This window comes from Oncorhynchus mykiss, chromosome 30, assembly GCF_057628025.1.
Source record: "Oncorhynchus mykiss isolate SJ-2025 chromosome 30, ASM5762802v1, whole genome shotgun sequence".
In the NCBI taxonomy this organism is placed as follows: Eukaryota; Metazoa; Chordata; class Actinopteri; order Salmoniformes; family Salmonidae; genus Oncorhynchus; species Oncorhynchus mykiss.
In genome coordinates this window covers 23,666,049-23,689,598 of record NC_143051.1, presented here as the reverse complement: position 1 = coordinate 23,689,598, position 23,550 = coordinate 23,666,049, and the positions used below count along the sequence as shown (strand labels likewise).

Here is a 23,550-nt window from a genome sequence, read left to right as displayed (position 1 = left end):
GCTAGGGAGGAAGAGCCAGAAGCTAGGGAGAGAGAGACAGAAGCTAGGGAGGGAGAGACAGATGCTAGGGAGAGAGAGACAGATGCTAGGGAGGAAGAGACAGAAGCTAGGGAGAGAGAGACAGAAGCTAGGGAGGAAGAGACAGATGCTAGGGAGGAAGAGACAGATGCTAGGGAGGAAGAGACAGATGCTAGGGAGGAAGAGACAGATGCTAGGGAGGAAGAGACAGATGCTAGGGAGGGAGAGACAGAAGCTAGGGAGGAAGAGAGATGCTAGGGAGGAAGAGACAGATGCTAGGGAGGGAGAGACAGAAGCTAGGGAGGGAGAGACAGATGCTAGCATTGGATGTGCTCGTGGAAGCAGAACAACTTGTGTTGTCAACAGTTGGAGGTGTAGTAGAGCTGGTATGTACCAGTAGAGCTGGTATGTGTCTTTATGGATGTGGGCCTTACTTTTTTTAACCATTTATCCATTTTCAAGCAAACGGAAAGAGCAGCCGCTACGTTTGCCTACATACGGACCGTTAGTGGAATTCCCGCGAGGCAGTAACAGTATATGTGATTGGATGTTAATTATTTGACTAGGCTACCTGTATTTGACATTGTGTTGTTATTTCACTGAACACTAGATGGTTTAATTTTATTTTTGACAGTAAAACGAGGCTACTAAGGTGAGAAAAAAACCTCACCAAAATGTCTAGCCCCGTTAGAAAATGTGAAGAAAAAGTATTTAGTCAGCCACCAATTGTGCAAGTTCTCCCACTTAAAAAGATGAGAGGCCTGTCATTTTCATCATTGGTACACTTCAACTATGACAGACAAAATGAGAAGAAAAAAAAATCCAGAAAATCACATTGTAGGATTTTTTATGAATTTATCTGCAAATTATGGTGGAAAATAAGTATTTGGTCACCTACAAACAAGCAAGATTTCACAGACCTGTAACTTCTTCTTTAAGGGGCTCCTCTGTCCTCCACTCGTTACCTGTATTAATGGCACCTGTTTGAACTTGTTATCAGTATAAAAGACACCTGTCCACAACCTCCAACAGTCACACTCCAAACTCCACTATGGACAAGACCAAAGAGCTGTCAAAGGACACCAGAAACAAAATTGTAGACCTGCACCAGGCTGGGAAGACTGAATCTGCAATAGGTAAGCAGCTTGGTTTGAAGAAATCAACTGTGGGAGCAATTATTAGGAAATGGAAGACATACAAAACCACTGACAATCTCCCTCGATCTGGGGCTCCACGCAAGGGTCAAAATGATCACAAGAACGGTGAGCAAAAATCCCAGAACCACACGGGGGGACCTAGTGAATGACCTGCAGAGAGCTGGGAACAAAGCCTACCAATAGTAACACACTACGCCGCCAGGGACTCAAATCCTGCAGTGCCAGACGTGTCCCCCTGCTTAAGCCAGTACATGTCCAGGCCCGTCTGAAGTTTGCTAGAGAGCATTTCGATGATCCAGAAGAAGATTGGGAGAATGTCATATGGTCAGATGAAACCAAAATATAACTTTTTGGTAAAAACTCAACTCGTCATGTTTGGAGGACAAAGAATGCCAAGTTGCATCCAAAGAACACCACACCTACTGTGAAGCATGGGGGTGGAAACATCATGCTTTGGGTCTGTATTTCTGAAAAGGGACCAGGACGACTGATCCGTGTAAAGGAAAGAATGAATAGGGCCATGTATCGTGAGATTTTGAGTGAAAACCTCCTTCCATCAGCAAGGGCATTGAAGATGAAACGTGGCTGGGTCTTTCAGCATGACAATGATCCCAAACACACCGCCCGGGCAAGGAAGGAGTAGCTTCGTAAGAAGCATTTCAAGGTCCTGGAGTGGCCTAGCCAGTCTCCAGATCTCAACCCCATAGAACATCTTTTGAAAGTCTGTGTTGCCCAGCAACAGCCCCAAAACATCACTGCTCTAGAGGATATCTTCATGAATGGGCCAAAATACCAGCAACAGTGTGTGAAAACCTTGTGAAGACTTAGAGAAAACGTTTGACCTCTGTCATTGCCAACAAAGGGTATATGACAAAGCATTGAGATACACTTTTGTTATTGACCAAATACTTATTTTCCACCATAATTTGCAAATAAATTCATTAAAAATCCAACAATGTGATTTTCTGGATTTTTTGTCCTCATTTTGTCTGTCATAGTTGAAGTGTACCTATGATGAAAACTACAGGCCTCTCTCATCTTTTTAAGTGGGAGAACTTGCACAATTGGTGGCTGGCTAAATACTTTTTTGCCCCACTGTGTGTGTGTGTGTGTGTGTGTGTGTGTGTGTGTGTGTGTGTGTGTGTGTGTGTGTGTGTGTGTGTGTGTGTATGTATGTATGTGTATATATATATATATATATATATATATATATATATATATATATATATATATATATATTTATATATATATATATATACACATATATATACACACAGTGCCTTGCGAAAGTATTCGACCCCCTTGAACTTTGCGACCTTTTGCCACATTTCAGGCTTCAAACATAAAGATATAAAACTGTATTTTTTTGTGAAGAATCAACAACAAGTGGGACACAATCATGAAGTGGAACGACATTTATTGGATATTTCAAACTTTTTTAACAAATCAAAAACTGAAAAATTGGGCGTGCAAAATTATTCAGCCCCTTTACTTTCAGTGCCGCAAACTCTCCAGAAGTTCAGTGAGGATCTCTGAATGATCCAATGTTGACCTAAATGACTAATGATGATAAATACAATCCACCTGTGTGTAATCAAGTCTCCGTATAAATGCACCTGCACTGTGATAGTCTCAGAGGTCCGTTAAAAGCGCAGAGAGCATCATGAAGAACAAGGAACACACCAGGAAGGTCCGAGATACTGTTGTGAAGAAGTTTAAAGCCGGATTTGGATACAAAAAAAGATTTCCCAAGCTTTAAACATCCCAAGGAGCACTGTGCAAGCGATAATATTGAAATGGAAGGAGTATCAGACCACTGCAAATCTACCAAGACCTGGCCGTCCCTCTAAACTTTCAGCTCATACAAGGAGAAGACTGATCAGAGATGCAGCCAAGAGGCCCATGATCACTCTGGATGAACTGCAGAGATCTACAGCTGAGGTGGGAGACTCTGTCCATAGGACAACAATCAGTTGTATATTGCACAAATCTGGCCTTTATGGAAGAGTGGCAAGAAGAAAGCCATTTCTTAAAGATATCCATAAAAAGTGTTGTTTAAAGTTTGCCACAAGCCACCTGGGAGACACACCAAACATGTGGAAGAAGGTGCTCTGGTCAGATGAAACCAAAATTCAACTTTTTGGCAATAATGCAAAACGTTATGTTTGGCGTAAAAGCAACACAGCTGAACACACCATCCCCACTGTCAAACATGGTGGTGGCAGCATCATGGTTTGGGCCTGCTTTTCTTCAGCAGGGACAGGGAAGATGGTTAAAATTGATGGGAAGATGGATGGAGCCAAATACAGGACCATTCTGGAAGAAAACCTGATGGACTCTGCAAAAGACCTGAGACTGGGACGGAGATTTGTCTTCCAACAAGACAATGATCCAAAACATAAAGCAAGATCTACAATGGAATGGTTCAAAAATAAACATATCCAGGTGTTAGAATGGCCAAGTCAAAGTCCAGACCTGAATCCAATCGAGAATCTGTGGAAAGAACTGAAAACTGCTGTTCACAAATGCTCTCCATCCAACCTCACTGAGCTCGAGCTGTTTTGCAAGGAGGAATGGGAAAAAAATTCAGTCTCTCGATGTGCAAAACTGATAGAGACATACCCCAAGCGACTTACAGCTGTAATCGCAGCAAAAGGTGGCGCTACAAAGTATTAACTTAAGGGGGCTGAATAATTTTGCACGCCCAATTTTTCAGTTTTTGATTTGTTAAAAAAGTTTGAAATATCCAATAAATGTTGTTCCACTTCATGATTGTGTCCCACTTGTTGTTGATTCTTCACAAAAAAATACAGTTTTATATCTTTATGTTTGAAGCCTGAAATGTGGCAAAAGGTCGCAAAGTTCAAGGGGGCCGAATACTTTCGCAAGGCACTGTATATATCCAGTATGTAGTGGAGGTGGTCCTGGGGACTGAGTATACATCCAGTATGTAGTGGAGGTGGTCCTGGGGACTGAGTATCCATCCAGTATGTAGTGGAGGTGATCCTGGGGACTGAGTATACATCCAGTATGTAGTGGAGATGGTCCTGGGGACTGAGTATACATCCAGTATGTAGTGGAGGTGGTCCTTGGGACTGAGTACACAACCAGTATGTAGTGGAGGTGGTCCTGGGGACTGAGTACACATCCAGTATGTAGTGGAGATGGTCCTGGGGACTGAGTACACATCCAGTATGTAGTGGAGGTGGTCCTGGGGACTGAGTATACATCCAGTATGTAGTGAAGGTGGTCCTGGGGACTGAGTACACATCCAGTATGTAGTGGAGGTGGTCCTGGGGACTGAGTATACATCCAGTATGTAGTGGAGGTGGTCCTGGGGACTGAGTATACATCCAGTATGTAGTGGAGGTGGTCCTGGGGACTGAGTACACATCCAGTATGTAGTGGAGGTGGTCCTGGGGACTGAGTATACATCCAGTATGTAGTGGAGATGGTCCTGGGGACTGAGTACACATCCAGTATGTAGTGGAGATGGTCCTGGGGACTGAGTATACATCCAGTATGTAGTGGAGATGGTCCTGGGGACTGAGTATACATCCAGTATGTAGTGGAGGTGGTCCTGGGGACTGAGTATACATCCAGTATGTAGTGGAGGTGGTCCTGGGGACTGAGTATACATCCAGTATGTAGTGGAGGTGGTCCTGGGGACTGAGTATACATCCAGTATGTAGTGGAGGTGGTCCTGGGGACTGAGTATACATCCAGTATGTAGTGGAGGTGGTCCTGGGGACTGAGTATACATCCAGTATGTAGTGGAGGTGGTCCTGGGGACTGAGTATACATCCAGTATGTAGTGGAGGTGGTCCTGGGGACTGAGTACACATCCAGTATGTAGTGGAGGTGGTCCTGGGGACTGAGTATACATCCAGTATGTAGTGGAGGTGGTCCTGGGGACTGAGTATACATCCAGTATGTAGTGGAGGTGGTCCTGGGGACTGAGTATACATCCAGTATGTAGTAGAGGTGGTCCTGGGGACTGAGTATACATCCAGTATGTAGTGGAGGTGGTCCTGGGGACTGAGTATACATCCAGTATGTAGTGGAGGTGGTCCTGGGGACTGAGTGGCGACCATGCAACAGGGTTATTATGTTGTCTCAGTACATCTTAGGGAGTGGTGGCATAGTCCCACTTTCTTCCCATCTTCATGGTCTGCTCTAGTCTGCGTGTGTTAGACATGTAACCTAGCATACAGTAGGGGGTCCTAGTGAAGTGGCCATCTTGCAAGAGGGTTACTATGCCGTCTCAGCACATCTCAGATAGTGGTGGCGTCTGAATGTCTATTACTTCATGGCCATCCAGCATGTACTGTGCTGTAGGAGGTCACTGTAGTGAAGTGGCCACCATGTAACATGGTTATTCAACTTGGCTCCTGAGTAATGGTCCTATAGAGGTGGTCACTGGGGACCCCAGCAGAGCAGCAATCACAGATCACACAACACTGTTTACTCTCTGCAAATTGGCCCGAGAGGGGCGGCCGGGGGCCCGTGGGGGCCGGAGTGGGCTAGTTAAAGTGATGGAGGTGACTTCTGGTCATTGATTTTCCCTCCGTCTTCAGTTCAGCATCTCTCCCAGCCTACCCGGCCACCACTGGGCCACAGACCGCTGCGACAGCAGTCCCCACGGTCGAGTTTAGCCATCCCCTCTTGCCTTTAAATCACATTAAACTTTGGTTAAACCTGGGCTGTGTGTGAAATACAACCTCCATTTATGAGATGATCATGCTTTAGCCACTTGGCTGGATTCAGAACGAGTCGCTTGTTGAGGCTGATTGATCTGGTCAGTCTTTAAGGTATGCAGGTGCCCTTATGGAGGGAATAGACAGAATAGTGTAGGGATCATGCACTCGAACAAGGGGATTCTTGTTTTCACCTGTGTTAGACCAAGGTAAGAGATTGACATTCAAACTGAGGGGGAAAGGATTCTCAATAGAAAGATCAATAGAATACTAACAGATGATTTTGTTGTTGAGATAAAACCTGATCTGAGGTTAGTTGGTGAAACATTGTCTGGCCATCCCTTCCCATCTCTCATATCAGACGTGTGTTATAAATGTCCTCCCATCTCTCATATCAGACGTGTGTAATAAATGTCCTCCCATCTCTCATATCAGACGTGTTATAAATGTCCTCCCATCTCTCATATCAGACGTGTGTTATAAATGTCCTCCCATCTCTCATATCAGAAGTGTGTTATAAATGTCCTCCCATCTCTCATATCAGATGTGTTATAAATGTCCTCCCATCTCTCATATCAGACGTGTGTTATAAATGTCCTCTCATCTCTCAAATCAGACGTGTGTTATAAATGTCCTCCCATCTCTCATATCAGACGTGTGTTATAAATGTCCTCCCATCTCTCATATCAGACGTGTGTTATAAATGTCCTCCCATCTCTCATATCAGACGTGTTATAAATGTCCTCCCATCTCTCATATCAGACGTGTGTTATAAATGTCCTCCCATCTCTCATATCAGACGTGTGTTATAAATGTCCTCCCATCTCTCATATCAGACGTGTGTTATAAATGTTCTCTCATATCAGACGTGTGTGTTATAAATGTCCTCCCATCTCTCATATCAGACGTGTGTTATAAATGTCCTCCCATCTCTCATATCAGACGTGTGTTATAAATGTCCTCCCATCTCTCATATCAGACGTGTGTTATAAATGTCCTCCCATCTCTCATATCAGACGTGTGTTATAAATGTCCTCCCATCTCTCATATCAGACGTGTGTTATAAATGTCCTCCCATCTCTCATATCAGACGTGTGTTATAAATGTCCTCCCATCTCTCATATCAGACGTGTGTTATAAATGTCCTCCCATCTCTCATATCAGACGTGTGTTATAAATGTCCTCCCATCTCTCATATCAGACGTGTGTTATAAATGTCCTCCCATCTCTCATATCAGACGTGTGTTATAAATGTCCTCCCATCTCTCATATCAGACGTGTGTTATAAATGTCCTCCCATCTCTCATATCAGACGTGTGTTATAAATGTCCTCCCATCTCTCATATCAGACGTGTGTTATAAATGTCCTCCCATCTCTCATATCAGACATGTGTTATAAATGTCCTCCCATCTCTCATATCAGACGTGTGTTATAAATGTCCTCCCATCTCTCATATCAGACGTGTTATAAATGTCCTCCCATCTCTCATATCAGACGTGTGTTATAAATGTCCTCCCATCTCTCATATCAGATGTGTGTTATAAATTTCCTCCCATCTCTCATATCAGACGTGTTATAAATGTCCTCCCATCTCTCATATCAGACGTGTGTTATAAATGTCCTCCCATCTCTCATATCAGACGTGTGTTATAAATGTCCTCCCATCTCTCATATCAGATGTGTGTTATAAATGTTCTCTCATATCAGACGTGTGTTATAAATGTCCTCCCATCTCTCATATCAGACGTGTGTTATAAATGTCCTCCCATCTCTCATATCAGACGTGTGTTATAAATGTCCTCTCATCTCTCATATCAGACGTGTGTTATAAATGTCCTCCCATCTCTCATATCAGACGTGTGTTATAAATGTCCTCCCATCTCTCATATCAGACGTGTGTTATAAATGTCCTCTCATCTCTCATATCAGACGTGTTATAAATGTCCTCTCATATCAGACGTGTGTTATAAATGTCCTCCCATCTCTCATATCAGACGTGTTATAAATGTCCTCCCATCTCTCATATCAGACGTGTGTTATAAATGTCCTCTCATCTCTCATATCAGATGTGTGTTATAAATGTCCTCCCATCTCTCATATCAGACGTGTGTTATAAATGTCCTCCCATCTCTCATATCAGACGTGTGTTATAAATGTCCTCTCATCTCTCATATCAGACGTGTGTTATAAATGTCCTCCCATCTCTCATATCAGACGTGTGTTATAAATGTCCTCTCATCTCTCATATCAGACGTGTTATAAATGTCCTCTCATATCAGACGTGTGTTATAAATGTCCTCCCATCTCTCATATCAGACGTGTTATAAATGTCCTCCCATCTCTCATATCAGACGTGTGTTATAAATGTCCTCTCATCTCTCATATCAGATGTGTGTTATAAATGTCCTCCCATCTCTCATATCAGACGTGTGTTATAAATGTCCTCCCATCTCTCATATCAGACGTGTGTTATAAATGTCCTCCCATCTCTCATATCAGACGTGTGTTATAAATGTCCTCCCATCTCTCATATCAGACGTGTGTTATAAATGTCCTCCCATCTCTCATATCAGACGTGTTATAAATGTCCTCCCATCTCTCATATCAGACGTGTGTTATAAATGTCCTCTCATCTCTCATATCAGATGTGTGTTATAAATGTCCTCCCATCTCTCATATCAGACGTGTGTTATAAATGTCCTCTCATCTCTCATATCAGACGTGTTATAAATGTCCTCCCATCTCTCATATCAGACGTGTTATAAATGTCCTCTCATATCAGACGTGTGTTATAAATGTCCTCCCATCTCTCATATCAGACTTGTTATAAATGTCCTCTCATATCAGACGTGTGTTATAAATGTCCTCCGATCTCTCATATCAGACGTGTGTTATAAATGTCCTCCCATCTCTCATATCAGACGTGTTATAAATGTCCTCCCATCTCTCATATCAGAAGTGTGTTATAAATGTCCTCCCATCTCTCATATCAGATGTGTCATAAATGTCGTCCCATCTCTCATATCAGATGTGTTATAAATGTCCTCCCATCTCTCATATCAGACGTGTGTTATAAATGTCCTCTCATCTCTCAAATCAGACGTGTGTTATAAATGTCCTCCCATCTCTCATATCAGATGTGTTATAAATGTCCTCCCATCTCTCATATCAGATGTGTTATAAATGTCCTCCCATCTCTCATATCAGACGTGTGTTATAAATGTCCTCCCATCTCTCATATCAGACGTGTGTTATAAATGTCCTCCCATCTCTCATATCAGACGTGTTATAAATGTCCTCCCATCTCTCATATCAGACGTGTGTTATAAATGTCCTCCCATCTCTCATATCAGACGTGTGTTATAAATGTCCTCCCATCTCTCATATCAGACGTGTGTTATAAATGTCCTCCCATCTCTCATATCAGACGTGTGTTATAAATGTCCTCCCATCTCTCATATCAGACGTGTGTTATAAATGTCCTCCCATCTCTCATATCAGACGTGTTATAAATGTCCTCCCATCTCTCATATCAGACGTGTGTTATAAATGTTCTCTCATTTCAGACGTGTGTGTTATAAATGTCCTCCCATCTCTCATATCAGACGTGTGTTATAAATGTCCTCCCATCTCTCATATCAGACGTGTGTTATAAATGTCCTCCCATCTCTCATATCAGACGTGTGTGTTATAAATGTCCTCCCATCTCTCATATCAGACGTGTGTTATAAATGTCCTCCCATCTCTCATATCAGACGTGTGTTATAAATGTCCTCCCATCTCTCATATCAGACGTGTGTTATAAATGTCCTCCCATCTCTCATATCAGACATGTGTTATAAATGTCCTCCCATCTCTCATATCAGACGTGTGTTATAAATGTCCTCCCATCTCTCATATCAGACGTGTTATAAATGTCCTCCCATCTCTCATATCAGACGTGTGTTATAAATGTCCTCCCATCTCTCATATCAGATGTGTGTTATAAATGTCCTCCCATCTCTAAAATCAGACGTGTTATAAATGTCCTCCCATCTCTCATATCAGACGTGTGTTATAAATGTCCTCCCATCTCTCATATCAGACGTGTGTTATAAATGTCCTCCCATCTCTCATATCAGATGTGTGTTATAAATGTTCTCTCATATCAGACGTGTGTTATAAATGTCCTCCCATCTCTCATATCAGACGTGTGTTATAAATGTCCTCCCATCTCTTATATCAGACGTGTGTTATAAATGTCCTCCCATCTCTCATATCAGACGTGTGTTATAAATGTCCTCTCATCTCTCATATCAGACGTGTGTTATAAATGTCCTCTCATATCAGACGTGTTATAAATGTCCTCCCATCTCTCATATCAGACGTGTTATAAATGTCCTCCCATCTCTCATATCAGACGTGTTATAAATGTCCTCCCATCTCTCATATCAGACGTGTGTTATAAATGTCCTCTCATCTCTCATATCAGATGTGTGTTATAAATGTCCTCCCATCTCTCATATCAGACGTGTGTTATAAATGTCCTCTCATCTCTCATATCAGACGTGTTATAAATGTCCTCTCATCTCTCATATCAGACGTGTGTTATAAATGTCCTCCCATCTCTCATATCAGACGTGTGTTATAAATGTCCTCCCATCTCTCATATCAGACGTGTGCTATAAATGTCCTCTCATCTCTCATATCAGACGTGTTATAAATGTCCTCTCATCTCTCATATCAGACGTGTGTTATAAATGTCCTCTCATCTCTCATATCAGACGTGTTATAAATGTCCTCTCATCTCTCATATCAGACGTGTTATAAATGTCCTCCCATCTCTCATATCAGACGTGTGCTATAAATGTCCTCTCATCTCTCATATCAGACGTGTTATAAATGTCCTCTCATCTCTCATATCAGACGTGTGTTATAAATGTCCTCTCATCTCTCATATCAGACGTGTGTTATAAATGTTCTCCCATCTCTCATATCAGACGTGTGTTATAAATGTCCTCCCATCTCTCATATCAGACGTGTGTTATAAATGTCCTCCCATCTCTCATATCAGACGTGTGCTATAAATGTCCTCTCATCTCTCATATCAGACGTGTTATAAATGTCCTCTCATCTCTCATATCAGACGTGTGTTATAAATGTCCTCTCATCTCTCATATCAGACGTGTTATAAATGTCCTCTCATCTCTCATATCAGACGTGTTATAAGTGTCCTCCCATCTCTCATATCAGACGTGTGCTATAAATGTCCTCTCATCTCTCATATCAGACGTGTTATAAATGTCCTCTCATCTCTCATATCAGACGTGTGTTATAAATGTCCTCTCATCTCTCATATCAGACGTGTTATAAATGTCCTCTCATCTCTCATATCAGACGTGTGTTATAAATGTCCTCTCATCTCTCATATCAGACGTGTGTTATAAATGTCCTCCCATCTCTCATATCAGACGTGTGCTATAAATGTCCTCTCATCTCTCATATCAGACGTGTTATAAATGTCCTCTCATATCAGACGTGTGTTATAAATGTCCTCCCATCTCTCATATCAGACGTGTGTTATAAATGTCCTCCCATGTCTCATATCAGACGTGTGTTATAAATGTCCTCCCATCTCTCATATCAGACGTGTTATAAATGTCCTTCCAGCCGATGAGTAATGATCCCTATTTTTATTTCCTCTCCTCTAGTAAAGCCGGCAGAGTGTGACACTTCATTAAGTTAATTAGGCTAACTTAATTAGCTACTTTCACAGGTCAAGCCATGAAGCTTTCTGATTGATGGGTCTGTGTGTAAAAGGTAATCATCCTCCGAAATGGGTAGAACATCAAAACAACACCCAAACGTATATTAACTGCAACCCTGTAAACAATTACAAAACACAAATGGTAACCTATTCTAATAGTTCACTATTTTAAACAACGTCAAAAAACTAGACTAAAACACTCCGCCTCCTATAACGGCTCATGTCATCCAATGACATGCAAACACAGGAACACACACACACAGGAACACACACACACAGTAACGCGCACACACAGTAACGCGCACACACAGGAACACACACACACAGTAACGCGCACACACAGTAACGCGCACACACAGTAACGCGTACACACAGCAACGCGCACACACAGCAACGCGCACACACAGTAACGCGCACACACAGTAACGCGCACACACAGTAACGCGTACACACAGTAACGCGCACACACAGTAACGCGTACACACAGCAACGCGCACACACAGCAACGCGCACACACAGTAACGCGCACACACAGTAACGCGCACACACAGTAACGCGTACACACAGCAACGCGCACACACAGCAACGCGCACACACAGTAACGCGCACACACAGTAACGCGCACACACAGTAACGCGTACACACAGTAACGCGCACACACAGTAACGCGCACACACAGTAACGCGCACACACAGCAACGCGCACACACAGCAACGCGCACACACAGTAACGCGCACACACAGTAACGCGCACACACAGTAACGCGCACACACAGTAACGCGCACACACAAAACCAGCAACTTATATTTCTTAAACACACAACGAGCGTTAGGTCACGCAGGGAACTAGGAACTTTAAAGAAAAATTGCCTTTTTGCACTTGGTCGTTTCTTGGCCTTGAATGAACTGAAGAGGAAAACAACATAACTCTTTCACGGACAGTAATTGCACAAGTTTTAAGTCTTTTGATGACAAGAAAAGTCTAAAGTGTATCTAAAGAAGCTCTGCCCACACACTAACCCACCGTCCACCCGCTGCAGAGCGTTCCAACTGCTTTAACTGCTGCCTGGGCAACTGCCTCTCCTCATCTCTGGGCCCGATACATTACAGAGACGTCTAGCGAGAGAGCAGGCAACTGCCTCTCCTCTCCTCATCTCTGGGCCCGATACATTACAGAGACGTCTAGCGAGAGAGCAGGCAGCTGCCTCTCCTCTCCTCATCTCTGGATACATTACAGAGACGTCTAGCGAGAGAGCAGGCAACTGCCTCTCCTCTCCTCATCTCTGGGCCCGATACATTACAGAGACGTCTAGCGAGAGAGCAGGCAACTATCTCTCCTCTCCTCATCTCTGGGCCCGATACATTACAGAGAGAGCAGGCAACTACCTCTCCTCATCTCTGGGCCCGATACATTACAGAGAGAGCAGGCAACTGCCTCTCCTCTCCTCATCTCTGGATACATTACAGAGACGTGTAGCGAGAGAGCAAGCAGCTGCCTCTCCTCATCTCTGAAAACATTACAGAGACGTCTAGCGAGAGAGCAGGCAGCTGCCTCTCCTCTCCTCATCTCTGGATACATTACAGAGAGAGCAGGCAGGCAGGCGAGTGTAGCCGTGGCCACGAACACAATGCAGGATGTAAAATAAAGCTTTAAACAAGCCCCCCTCGGCACCACCGCGGCCGAGTAACGGGCTCTGGAATGAAAGGCCATCCGTATATTACGGCATGACTGTCAGTTTATTACAGGGATCTACTGGGCCAGGACCTGGGGTGACAGGGGAAGGCAGGGATTTAGGGCTGTGGTCTTGGTCAGGCCACAGGTTTATCTAAGCCAGGCAGGCAGGGAGAACCAGAGACCCGTAATGAACTCCAGGCTGCCTAATAAATAATTGTATCACCCTGGCCTAGCCGCACGCACGCACACTCACACACACAGAAAAGTGTGCGACTGCTGACACCAACGAGCGCATTCCTACACACAACCGTAAACTGACAGAGACCGTTTGTTTTTTCTACACTCCTAATTTCAAGACGCGGGGAAAGACAATTCCTAATACAAAAGCATTGTATGATACAACAGAGACATCACAGTGTTGATCAAGAGAGACAAGCACTCTGATACACAGAGAGAGGATGGATGGAAGTTAGAGAGGATGACTACACGTGGGGTCCACAATATCATGGACCAAACTCGTCAAGTCAAATGTTGCTACTACATCAACCCAACGTTTGGATCAGACTAACAGTTCACAGGCTAATCTGTGTGCTTTATTCAAAAGACAGCGAAGGCATGAACACGGTGCAATGCATTGTCAAACAAATATTTGTTGTTTGAAAAAAATATAAATAAAAAAAAGATAAGTTAAAAAGGTGCATCAACTATTTCAAGCTTAATCAACTTAAAATATTGTGTAACCTCAACTTCCATCCAGTTTACTTTGACTCGCTGGCTGGCTCCTGTGTCCCTACTCCCAACCTACCTACGGTCTCTCCTTCAGTTCCATTCGTCCTTCCGGATTTAAGCTCCTTCCACTCAGCTACCAGTCAGTCAGGGCGGGAGGGATAACAAGTCAAATTCTGATCATCGAGCTAGAGCTACATCTTTCCCCCACTGTCAGACCAGCAGGCTGACACAGCTCTGTGTGACCGACCCAGCCACCCACCCCCCTTGGCTTCTCTCACCATGTAAATCACATTTGAGACAGTCGGTCAGGTATGATTCAGCTGCACTTAAAGTTGCCATTTAAAGCACCATTCCTTTCCCACAGGCACAAGCGATTCACAGCATGCAGCAGAGGCTTGGCATTTACAAGCCGCATATTATAGAATAACTTCCCTTAAATTCTGCTCTCATCTCCCAGAGTGCAAAGTCGAGGCAATTATCTCCAACACTCACTTCCGCCCATTACCGACTTAATACCTGAAAACACATTACAAGTTTTTAGAACATGTGTCTTTTATAAAAAATAGGAAATTGTGGCATTCGTACAAACATGCTGAAGGTATGTAATGATTGTGAAATGTTTTGACAAACACTTTTATCATACACTGTTGCTCAGACTTGAATTCACATGATTACTCAATGAAATACATGGAAATAGCTAGAAGTTTGACACTTCAGCTAAAGACCATGTAGTTTGGTTTTAGACTAAATGTAAAACATTTACATTTGAGTCATTTAGCAGATGCTCTTATCCAGAGGGACTTAAAGGAGTAATTCAGGCTAAGTGCCTTGCTCAAAAGCACAGACAGATTTTTCACCTAGTTGGCTCAGGGATTCGAACCATTTCGGTTACTGGCCCAACGGTCTTAACCACTAGGCTACCTGTGCCGCTCAAATCTATTCAGTAACAAGAAACAGAAACAGACACATTACACTATATATCCATCAACATTACTCAGATAAAAGGCTATCTCACTAGTATTGTAGCAACAGAGAGGCCCTTTGCTCCACAAGGGCATAGTGTAATAAGTCAGTGTGGACTAGTACAGCAGTTGGACCGAGGGAGACAGACACTTGTTAACAGCTGTAGATCTATAGTGACAACGCTGTACAAACTGTCTGTCTGATGAAGAGGAGCAGAGTAAAAGTCCCCTCTACTACTGTAACTCCACTACTGTCTGATGAAGAGGAACAGAGTAAAAGTCCCCTCTACTACTGTAACTCCACTACTGTCTGATGAAGAGGAACAGAGTAAAAGTCCCCTCTACTACTGTAACTCCACTACTGTCTGATGAAGAGGAACAGAGTAAAAGTCCCCTCTACTACTGTAACTCCACTACTGTCTGATGAAGAGGAGCAGAGTAAAAGTCCCCTCTACTACTGTAACTCCACTACTGTCTGATGAAGAGGAACAGAGTAAAAGTCCCCTCTACTACTGTAACTCCACTACTGTCTGATGAAGAGGAGCAGAGTAAAAGTCCAATCTACTACTGTAACTCCACTACTGTCTGATGAAGAGGAGCAGAGTAAAAGTCCACAACTCCTCAACCCTGCTCACGCAGCTCTCCTCTCCTGTCACTACAGACATGTTGTCTGCTTTGGGACACACAGAGGTAGTCGCCACCACCAGGGTTTACACAGTGATGTAGAGAGGTGGGAGGGAGGGGAGGGGAGGACGGGGGTGGATGGGGAATGAGTGGAGAAGACACTCCGGGGGATGAAACATGTGATTAACGAGAGGGGGGCAGGTCTGTGTGTGTGTGTGTGTTTGTTCCATTCCGTCAGTGGGTTTGTTGCAATGTGTTTGTTTTATGTGTTTGTGTGTGTTTGTTCCAGTGTGCGTTTGGTATGTGTGTTGCACGCGGGTGATTAAAGAGGATTGGGTCTGGTCCTGGGGGTCTCTGGAGGACTCTCTACTCTCTCTCTCTCAGCAGGCTTCGAGCAGCAGCACATTTAAAAAGCAAAGACTTGTGCCCCCCTTCCCTTTCCCTTCTTTTCCAGCTTTCACCACTTAAAAGCTCCTTTCCATTGTGTGTTTCTTCCATTGAGTGTGTGTCCCCTCCTACAGCCCCCGTTTAGACCAACACACTCCACACACAACAACAGCAGGATAGTGTTGTGAGTCTTTCTCCACCCTCTTTGCCAAATACTATGCCTATTTACACCACAGCAGTACACATTTACACCACAGCAGTACACACAGGCAGTCTCTTCTGGTCTGTAATACTCTCGACATGGCTCTTTATTACCAGAGTTCAGCTCTACGCATGAAAATAGGTTTCATTTCTATATATGCTTATACACTTTGTAAAAACTATTTGTGTTATATTAATGTGTATTATCTCTTTGCGAAACAGCCTGGCACTCTTGTTGAACTAGAGCTACGAGAACACTATAAAAATACAAACATGCCGGACTGTAATGTTGGGCAGAAACAACATCAGTTGTTGATCATGTACACCGACGCATCGCCAAGTCCCTTCCAAACAGGGCTACAACAACAAACACGTTTTTACAACAACTACAAGTCTCTAGTCAGCTATCTAACATTTTACATTTACAGTCTGCTATCTAATCATTGTAACCCTCCACTAACTCTGCTATCTAACATTTTAACTGAGCTTTAAACCTTTACATTTTGCCCGTAATTTAACGTTTCATTCCCAGCATGCAGCGTTTTCAGTATGGCTCAGGCTTTAATGTTTCTCTTCCTCCTTCTGCAACATCAATTAACCCCCATTTTCCACACACATAGAGCCAATAGGAATGCCCTTTCCTGGACAAATTGAAATGCGCTTCACATTTGTCAACTTAATTAGGTTCACAAGCTGCCGCATGCTACCCTTGATTACACTGTAATTCAATAAGAAAAACATTATTTAAAATGCAAAAAAAGTGCTTCTGGTGAGACTTGCCATTTTCAGTTAGGGACATTTCAAATGGAAAGGGATGGAAATGGAGCAGTACCGCTTCAGGAGGTAGCAATGAGGAGACCGGTATTGGTGGCGGCCATTTTGGCTCGCTGTCACGTTTGGTTTCAAGGTAAAAAGACACAGAGACGCATGCTTCTGCTGCAGTTGCTGGAGCTGTCATGTCATACTAACTACAGTACACCCTGTCGCTCACAGAGACAGCCCAGCCTTTTGCTGAATGGATCCGTGAAGAAGATCGGGAAATTTAAGTGAAGCCATGGCTGTTGTCCATGCTGGACTCTTACCACTTCAAACACACATTTCTTTCCCTTTGATCCTTACCCATATAACTATATATTTCCTGGTAAGATTTGTTGTAGGTTAATATTCAGCTGTTTAACTGCTGCTTCAATAATGTGATGCCAAAAGAAGACATCATCATCACCACCCAGTGTGTGCGCCACACACAAACAACACAACACAACACACACCTTGGAGGAGGAAGTGTCACACTCCTGGCAGATCCAGCCGTATCCTGTCTGCTTGGGAGACTTCTTCAGGGGAGGGTCCAGACAGCCAAAGTGGTAGCACAGACAACACTCATCACACCTACAGGAGAGAGGTATGGCAGGTGTTACATACAGTGGAACACCCACGCAGGCACGCACAAACACGCACGCACAGAGTTCCAATATAACTCAAGAGTATTCATCAATGGAACCTTCTCTAACATAAGATATGTACAGTGCAAGATCCCTCAGGGCAGTTGCCTTGGGCCGTTACTCCTGTCTTACAAGAAGCTAAAATGATTATGTACACTGATCATTGCACACTCTACCCCAGTGGTTCCCAACTAGGGGTACTAGGACCCCTGGAGGTACTTGGCCTATCCATAGGGGGTACTTGAGAAGACTGTAAAACGTACATGAGGGGGTAGTTCAGGGGTAAAATTCAGTTGGTGGTGGAGTAACCAAAAAAGTTGGAGAACCACTGCTCTATACATCAGCACCTACAGCCAGTGAGCTCAATGAGACTCTTTGCAAGAGTTACTGTTAGTGTCAGAATGGGTAATTAACAGTAAACTGGTCTTAAAAACATAAAAAAACAAAATAATTGTATTTCAACCTCAACTGGAGTTGTGCATGAAGGGTGTATCCATTGAACAAGTTGAAGAAGCTGAACTCCTAGGAGAAACACTGGATGGTCAGTTATCATGGTCAAGTCATATTGACAAAGTTATTGTGAAGATGGGGAGAGTTATGTCTTATGTGTTAGATTTTTTTTTACCCTCTTTTTCTCCCCAATTTCGTGATATCCTCTTTCCAGTTCTCTGCTGCCAATGACTGGAACGAACTACAAAAATCTCTGAAACTGGAAACACTTATCTCCCTCACTAGCTTTAAGCACCAACTGTCAGAGCAGCTCACAGATTACTGCACCTGTATATAGCCCACCTATAATTTAGCCCTAACAACTACCTCTTTCCCAACTGTATTTCATTTATTTATTTATTTTGCTCCTTTGCACCCCATTATTTTTATTTCTACTTTGCACATTCTTCCATTGCAAAACTACCATTCCAGTGTTTTACTTGCTATATTGTATTTACCTTGCCACCATGGCCTTTTTTGCCTTTACCTCCCTTATCTCACCTCATTTGCTCACATCGTATGTGATGTTTATACTGTATTATTGACTGTATGTTTGTTTTACTCCATGTGTAACTCTGTGTCGTTGTATGTGTCGAACTGCTTTGCTTTATCTTGGCCAGGTCGCAATTGTAAATGAGAACTTGTTATCAACTTGCCTACCTGGTTAAATAAAGGTAAAATAAAAAAAATAAATAAATAAATATCCAATTGCAATCTTGTCTTATCGCTACAACTCCCCAACGGGAGAGGCAAAGATCGAGTCATGGGGTCCTCCGAAACACGACCAGCCAAACGGCGCTTCTGAACACCGGCCCGCTTAACCCGGAAGCCAGCCGCACCAATGTGTCGGAGGAAACATCGTTCAACTGACAACCGGAGTCAGCCTGCAGCCTGTCCGCCACAAGCAGTCACTAGAGCGTGATGAGACAAGTAAAGCCCCACCTCGGCCAAACCCTCCCCTAACCCGGACGACACTGGGCCAAACCCTCCCCTAACCTGGACAACACTGGGCCAAACCCTCCCCTAACCCGGACGACGCTGGGCCAATTGTGCATCGCCCTATGGGACTCCCGGTCACAGTCGGTTATGACACAGCCTGGGATCGAACCCGGGTCTGTAGTGATGCCGTAGACCACTGTGCCACTTTGGACACCCCGAGAGGTATATCTTTTATAAAAAAATTGACACAAAGATCAACTGTACTAGCTGTTCAGGCTCTGGTCTTGTCCCATCTTGATTACTGTCTGATAATATAGTCAGGTGCAGCAAAGAAAGACCTAGCAAAGCTGCAGCTGGTTCAATACAGAGCAGCCCCCCTTGGCCTTAACTGTACATACACAACTAACATCCACAACATGCCTGATAGTCCTTCATGACTGAGGGTTGACGAGAAATGGACTACTTCTCTTCTACTTAAGAAACGTGTGTATTTAAAATGCCTAACCACTTGTATAATGTATTTGCATACACTTCAAACAGACATCCCAGCAGACACACAGCTATGGGTTTCTTCACTGTACCCAAACCAAAACAGATTTAATGTGTCGCTCAGAGAGCCCTGTCATCATGGAATGCTCTGCCACCAGAGGATACTCAGGCAAAAAACAAATGTAGCTTTAAAAAACAGATAAAACATCTTGTATCACAGCGCCTCTGCTCTCTCTATATCTACTTTAACTGTACAGTATTTAACAATATTAATATGTATATATGAAGTGTTGAAATTTTTGTTTGTCTTGGTGCCTTTCCTATATATATCTTATTACATTAAAAAAATGTAATATCTTACGTTGTTCTTGTCTATAACTGTTCTGTATTGTATTTGTACGTTTTCCGTGGATCTAGCTACTTCAGAGTAGCTGCTGCATGTGCAGTTGGGGATCCTAATTAACTAAACACACTAAGACTGACAGATAGTGACAGGGCAGGTAGTTGTCAGGGAGCAGACGCTAATGAAATCAAAAAACACACTGTTACTACTCCTTCCCTTGACCTTACACAGGTGTCATACTATGAGCATAGCTTTGTGTATAGCTTGGCTAGCCAGATAGCTGTGTCATTACACAAGCCTGTTAACCGTCCTTAAATGTTACTACCATGGTGTCTTTGGGTTAGACAACACGGTTTTACAATCTTACAATACAGGCAGTAAAAAACTAAATACGAATATCGACTATCGCTCATATCAATATGGTTTTTAGATAATCGTTTAGGTCAGTAGCCCATTTCTCACAGTATATTCTGAATATAATAAATACAGTAAAGATTGTAAAGTAGGTGTGTGTGTGTGTGTGTGTACTGTATATGTGTGTGTACCTGAGGGAGTCTTTGTGTTGGAAATGAGACTACTAAAACTAAACATTTAGCATTAATGAGATTCCATTGGTTGAGCCTGAATGCCCTTCTGTCCAACTCCCCCACCCCCCTTCTCTCCCTCCCTCTCTCCCTTTTCTCCTTCTAGTTCATGATTAACTAATTATGTCCTAATCAATGTGGGGGATTGAGATTTTTCTATGGAAATCTGATCAACCAGATTGCAGCCCAGGGAGGTCAATCTGTTCTCTCGCCCCGTGTCTATAAAGGGAGGAGGAGGAGAGGGGGAAAGGCGGGAGGGAGGGAGAGTGACTTGGGGAAGGAGAACCACATAGGATGAATCTCTGTGTAAATGTCTCATGGACATCTATGCATGATTTAGGCTACGTGAAAGTCCAATAGACATGATTGTATTTTAAGTCTAGGATAGAGAGACTGTAACACCACAACATATAGAACCAGAGAGAAACCATAACCAGACTGGTGATGACGACAGGTGACCTTGCGGAGGGTTGAATCCAGCACCTCCTGTCAGAGGATCCCTTTTCACAGCAACAACTACCAGGAACACCTACTCTAATAAAACAACCTATTATAAATAAAGGCCTTAGTCTACAACACACACTAATGAGGAAGCATCCCCATCATATGGACATCACCCCTTGACCCTGTCACACAGGACTGTAGGTGACTGTTGTAAGAAGAACACATCTCGCCACAGCGTTTCTAGAGCAGTTCTCCACATACAGTAGTCTAGCTGTTTTAGACCATTCCCACAGGATCAACCACCACCGGGGATCGTTCTAAACTAAGCCCCCCCCTGTCAATATTCTGAGCAGGGGTTTATTGTGAAATCTATGGGTGATCAATCAACACTCCTACAAATTGCTTCTGCTTCATGCACAGTAGTCGGGCCAGAAGGAAATTGAGAAGGCAACCTGTCCATTTCGATTAGAATATCTGAATATGAATATAGGATGTACATATGTACACAGTTAGACCAAAAAGCTACTGCTAATAACGCAAAGAAGCAAAGTCTGTTGAAAGACTGCATGCTGTAGTGTGCCAAAGCAAGTATTGCTAAATAAAAAGTCTGTGTAGGAAGTCAGTAGTACAAGTAATAAGACACTAGTGTAGCAGCCATGCCATGAAGGTTGAAAACTAAAAAAGTAAAGCATCTACATTCCCTGTACCTTCACTGAAACAGACAGTAAATAAAAAAGACATTAGGAATGGGAGATAAAATAAAACCTCCAACTCAAACACAGCTTCCCGGAAAACGTAGCCAGAGGACGTAGTTTTGCTACTACGGCGTTCACATCATGTAAAATAGGTAATCTATCTTCCATAACCCTGAGGTATTAAGCATTAAACCACCACGTCCATATATATCAATGTGATTCCCAATTCATTCCACAGCAGGCACATATTCTACATACTGGTTGTGTATGTCAATTCTCTCCTCCCTCTCCTCTGTCCCCATCTCCTCCATAGATTTACTCTGACAGGGCAATGTAGCAACGAGTTGCCGTCAGCAGCAGGCTGTCAGCTCAGAACAGCCTCTCTTACACGATCTGCAGTTAAAAGAGAAAACACCAGAGGAAAACAGTAACCACTGCTTTGTTCACATCCTATTAAACCTATACAGCGATAAGCGTTTCTCCACCATACCATGAGTCGTTGGCGGAATAGCTAATGGGTGTTCAAGTCAGCCCAGTTCATCATCTTCTTTAACTAATGAAGCGTAAATAATTGAGTTTAGGGTCTGGAATTAAGTACATTAACATCATATGCATGAAGCCAGAGAGTGTGACTGGTGATAGTGTTTAGGGAATATGAAGTAGGGTCAATTTTAGGGTGGAGAATGGGGTGTGGATGACACGTCCTCTATTTGCACATCAATATCTGGTTTCAGGGCCTTAATGCATGTTTTTAGTCCAGGACCAAGTTTATTCTGTGTCAGCCCTAAACCTGTTAAATTGACTAAAACCAGAGTAACAGTTTCATTGGTAGATAATTGGCATCTTACTAAGTTGTAGAAGCAGCTGGTGCACATCAGCAGGGAACCTGCAGAGGTAGGTGGTCCACACACACACGCAAGCAGTCACACTGGATGGGCTGAGCAGGCATATCGGCCTCAAGGAAACAAGGGGAATTTAAAGCACCCTCTGGCCTCCTCAGTGAAAAGAAGACAAATGACCACAAGTGTGTCTGTGGCGCTAATGAGCTATCCTCCGATTGTTGCACACAACCACCAATTGATTGATCATGAATCTCCATCTGTACAGGGCCAAGAGAGAGGACACACACACACACACACACACAACACCTCCCAACTCACAGGAGGCTTCTTTTGTTTTATTAGGTGAGTGTGTGCGTGTGCATGACACTTTGCCCCGTTTACTTATTTTAATTACTTTACCTTAATGAACCTATTGTACTGTTTGTTGTGTATCTCTGTGAGCATATTTGAATTAAAACACTGCTCATTGATGCAGACTGGCTGGCTGTTGGCTGGTGAGGAGATGATTATTAGTTAATAGGAATTCTAAATGACGAGACCTGCGTTTTGCAATAAGTTCAAGAGGAAGTAACCTTTCCTTTCTGTTCTTCTGCATCGCTTTCTGTTTTCATTCAATTTGAGTCAGGATCTTTTATTAAATGCATTTATATCTAGGAGTATTATTATTTTTTACATTTTACAACAATTCTGTGTTCTTTTCACAATTCATACGTTATATCTCAGCAATAACAATAGGTATGATAACAGTTATCTATGGTGTCCCCCAAGGATCAGTTTTAGGCCCACTATTTTTTCATTGTATATGCTACCACTTGTTTTCCTCTTCTTCCTCACTGAGCTCATATAAATGATTAGTGCTGCAGGCCAGTCATTGGCTAGTTGGTCTGAGAGCTAAGTGATGCAGTTGCCCCACCATCCCACCCTTCTCTTCACTGACTGTGTCCGTTGTACGTGGTCGGTCAACCTCTATCTGCTCTGAACACTGCCCTTATAGACTCAGCCACAGCAAGGTCCTTGATGTTATCAAACCAATTTGTCGCCGCTTTAATCATTGGGAAAATTGAGCCGCTCGCTCGTCTCCCCTCCTCCC

General features: G+C 43.2%; 1 protein-coding gene across 6 annotated transcripts in view; it reads right to left on the bottom strand.

The window, feature by feature from the left end:
• Positions 1-23,550, bottom strand: part of LOC110488131 (PHD finger protein 14) — a 125,037-nt gene that overhangs the window by 31,294 nt on the left and 70,193 nt on the right. For 4 of the 6 annotated variants that reach the window (XM_036971653.2, XM_090227848.1, XM_090227846.1 and 1 more), the window contains exon 19: positions 17,465-17,582. The exons of the other annotated variants lie outside the window; for them this stretch is intronic. In XM_036971653.2, coding sequence (XP_036827548.1) covers positions 17,465-17,582 — 118 coding nt within the window. The remainder of the gene's footprint in view (positions 1-17,464; positions 17,583-23,550) is intronic. 6 annotated transcript variants of the gene reach the window in all.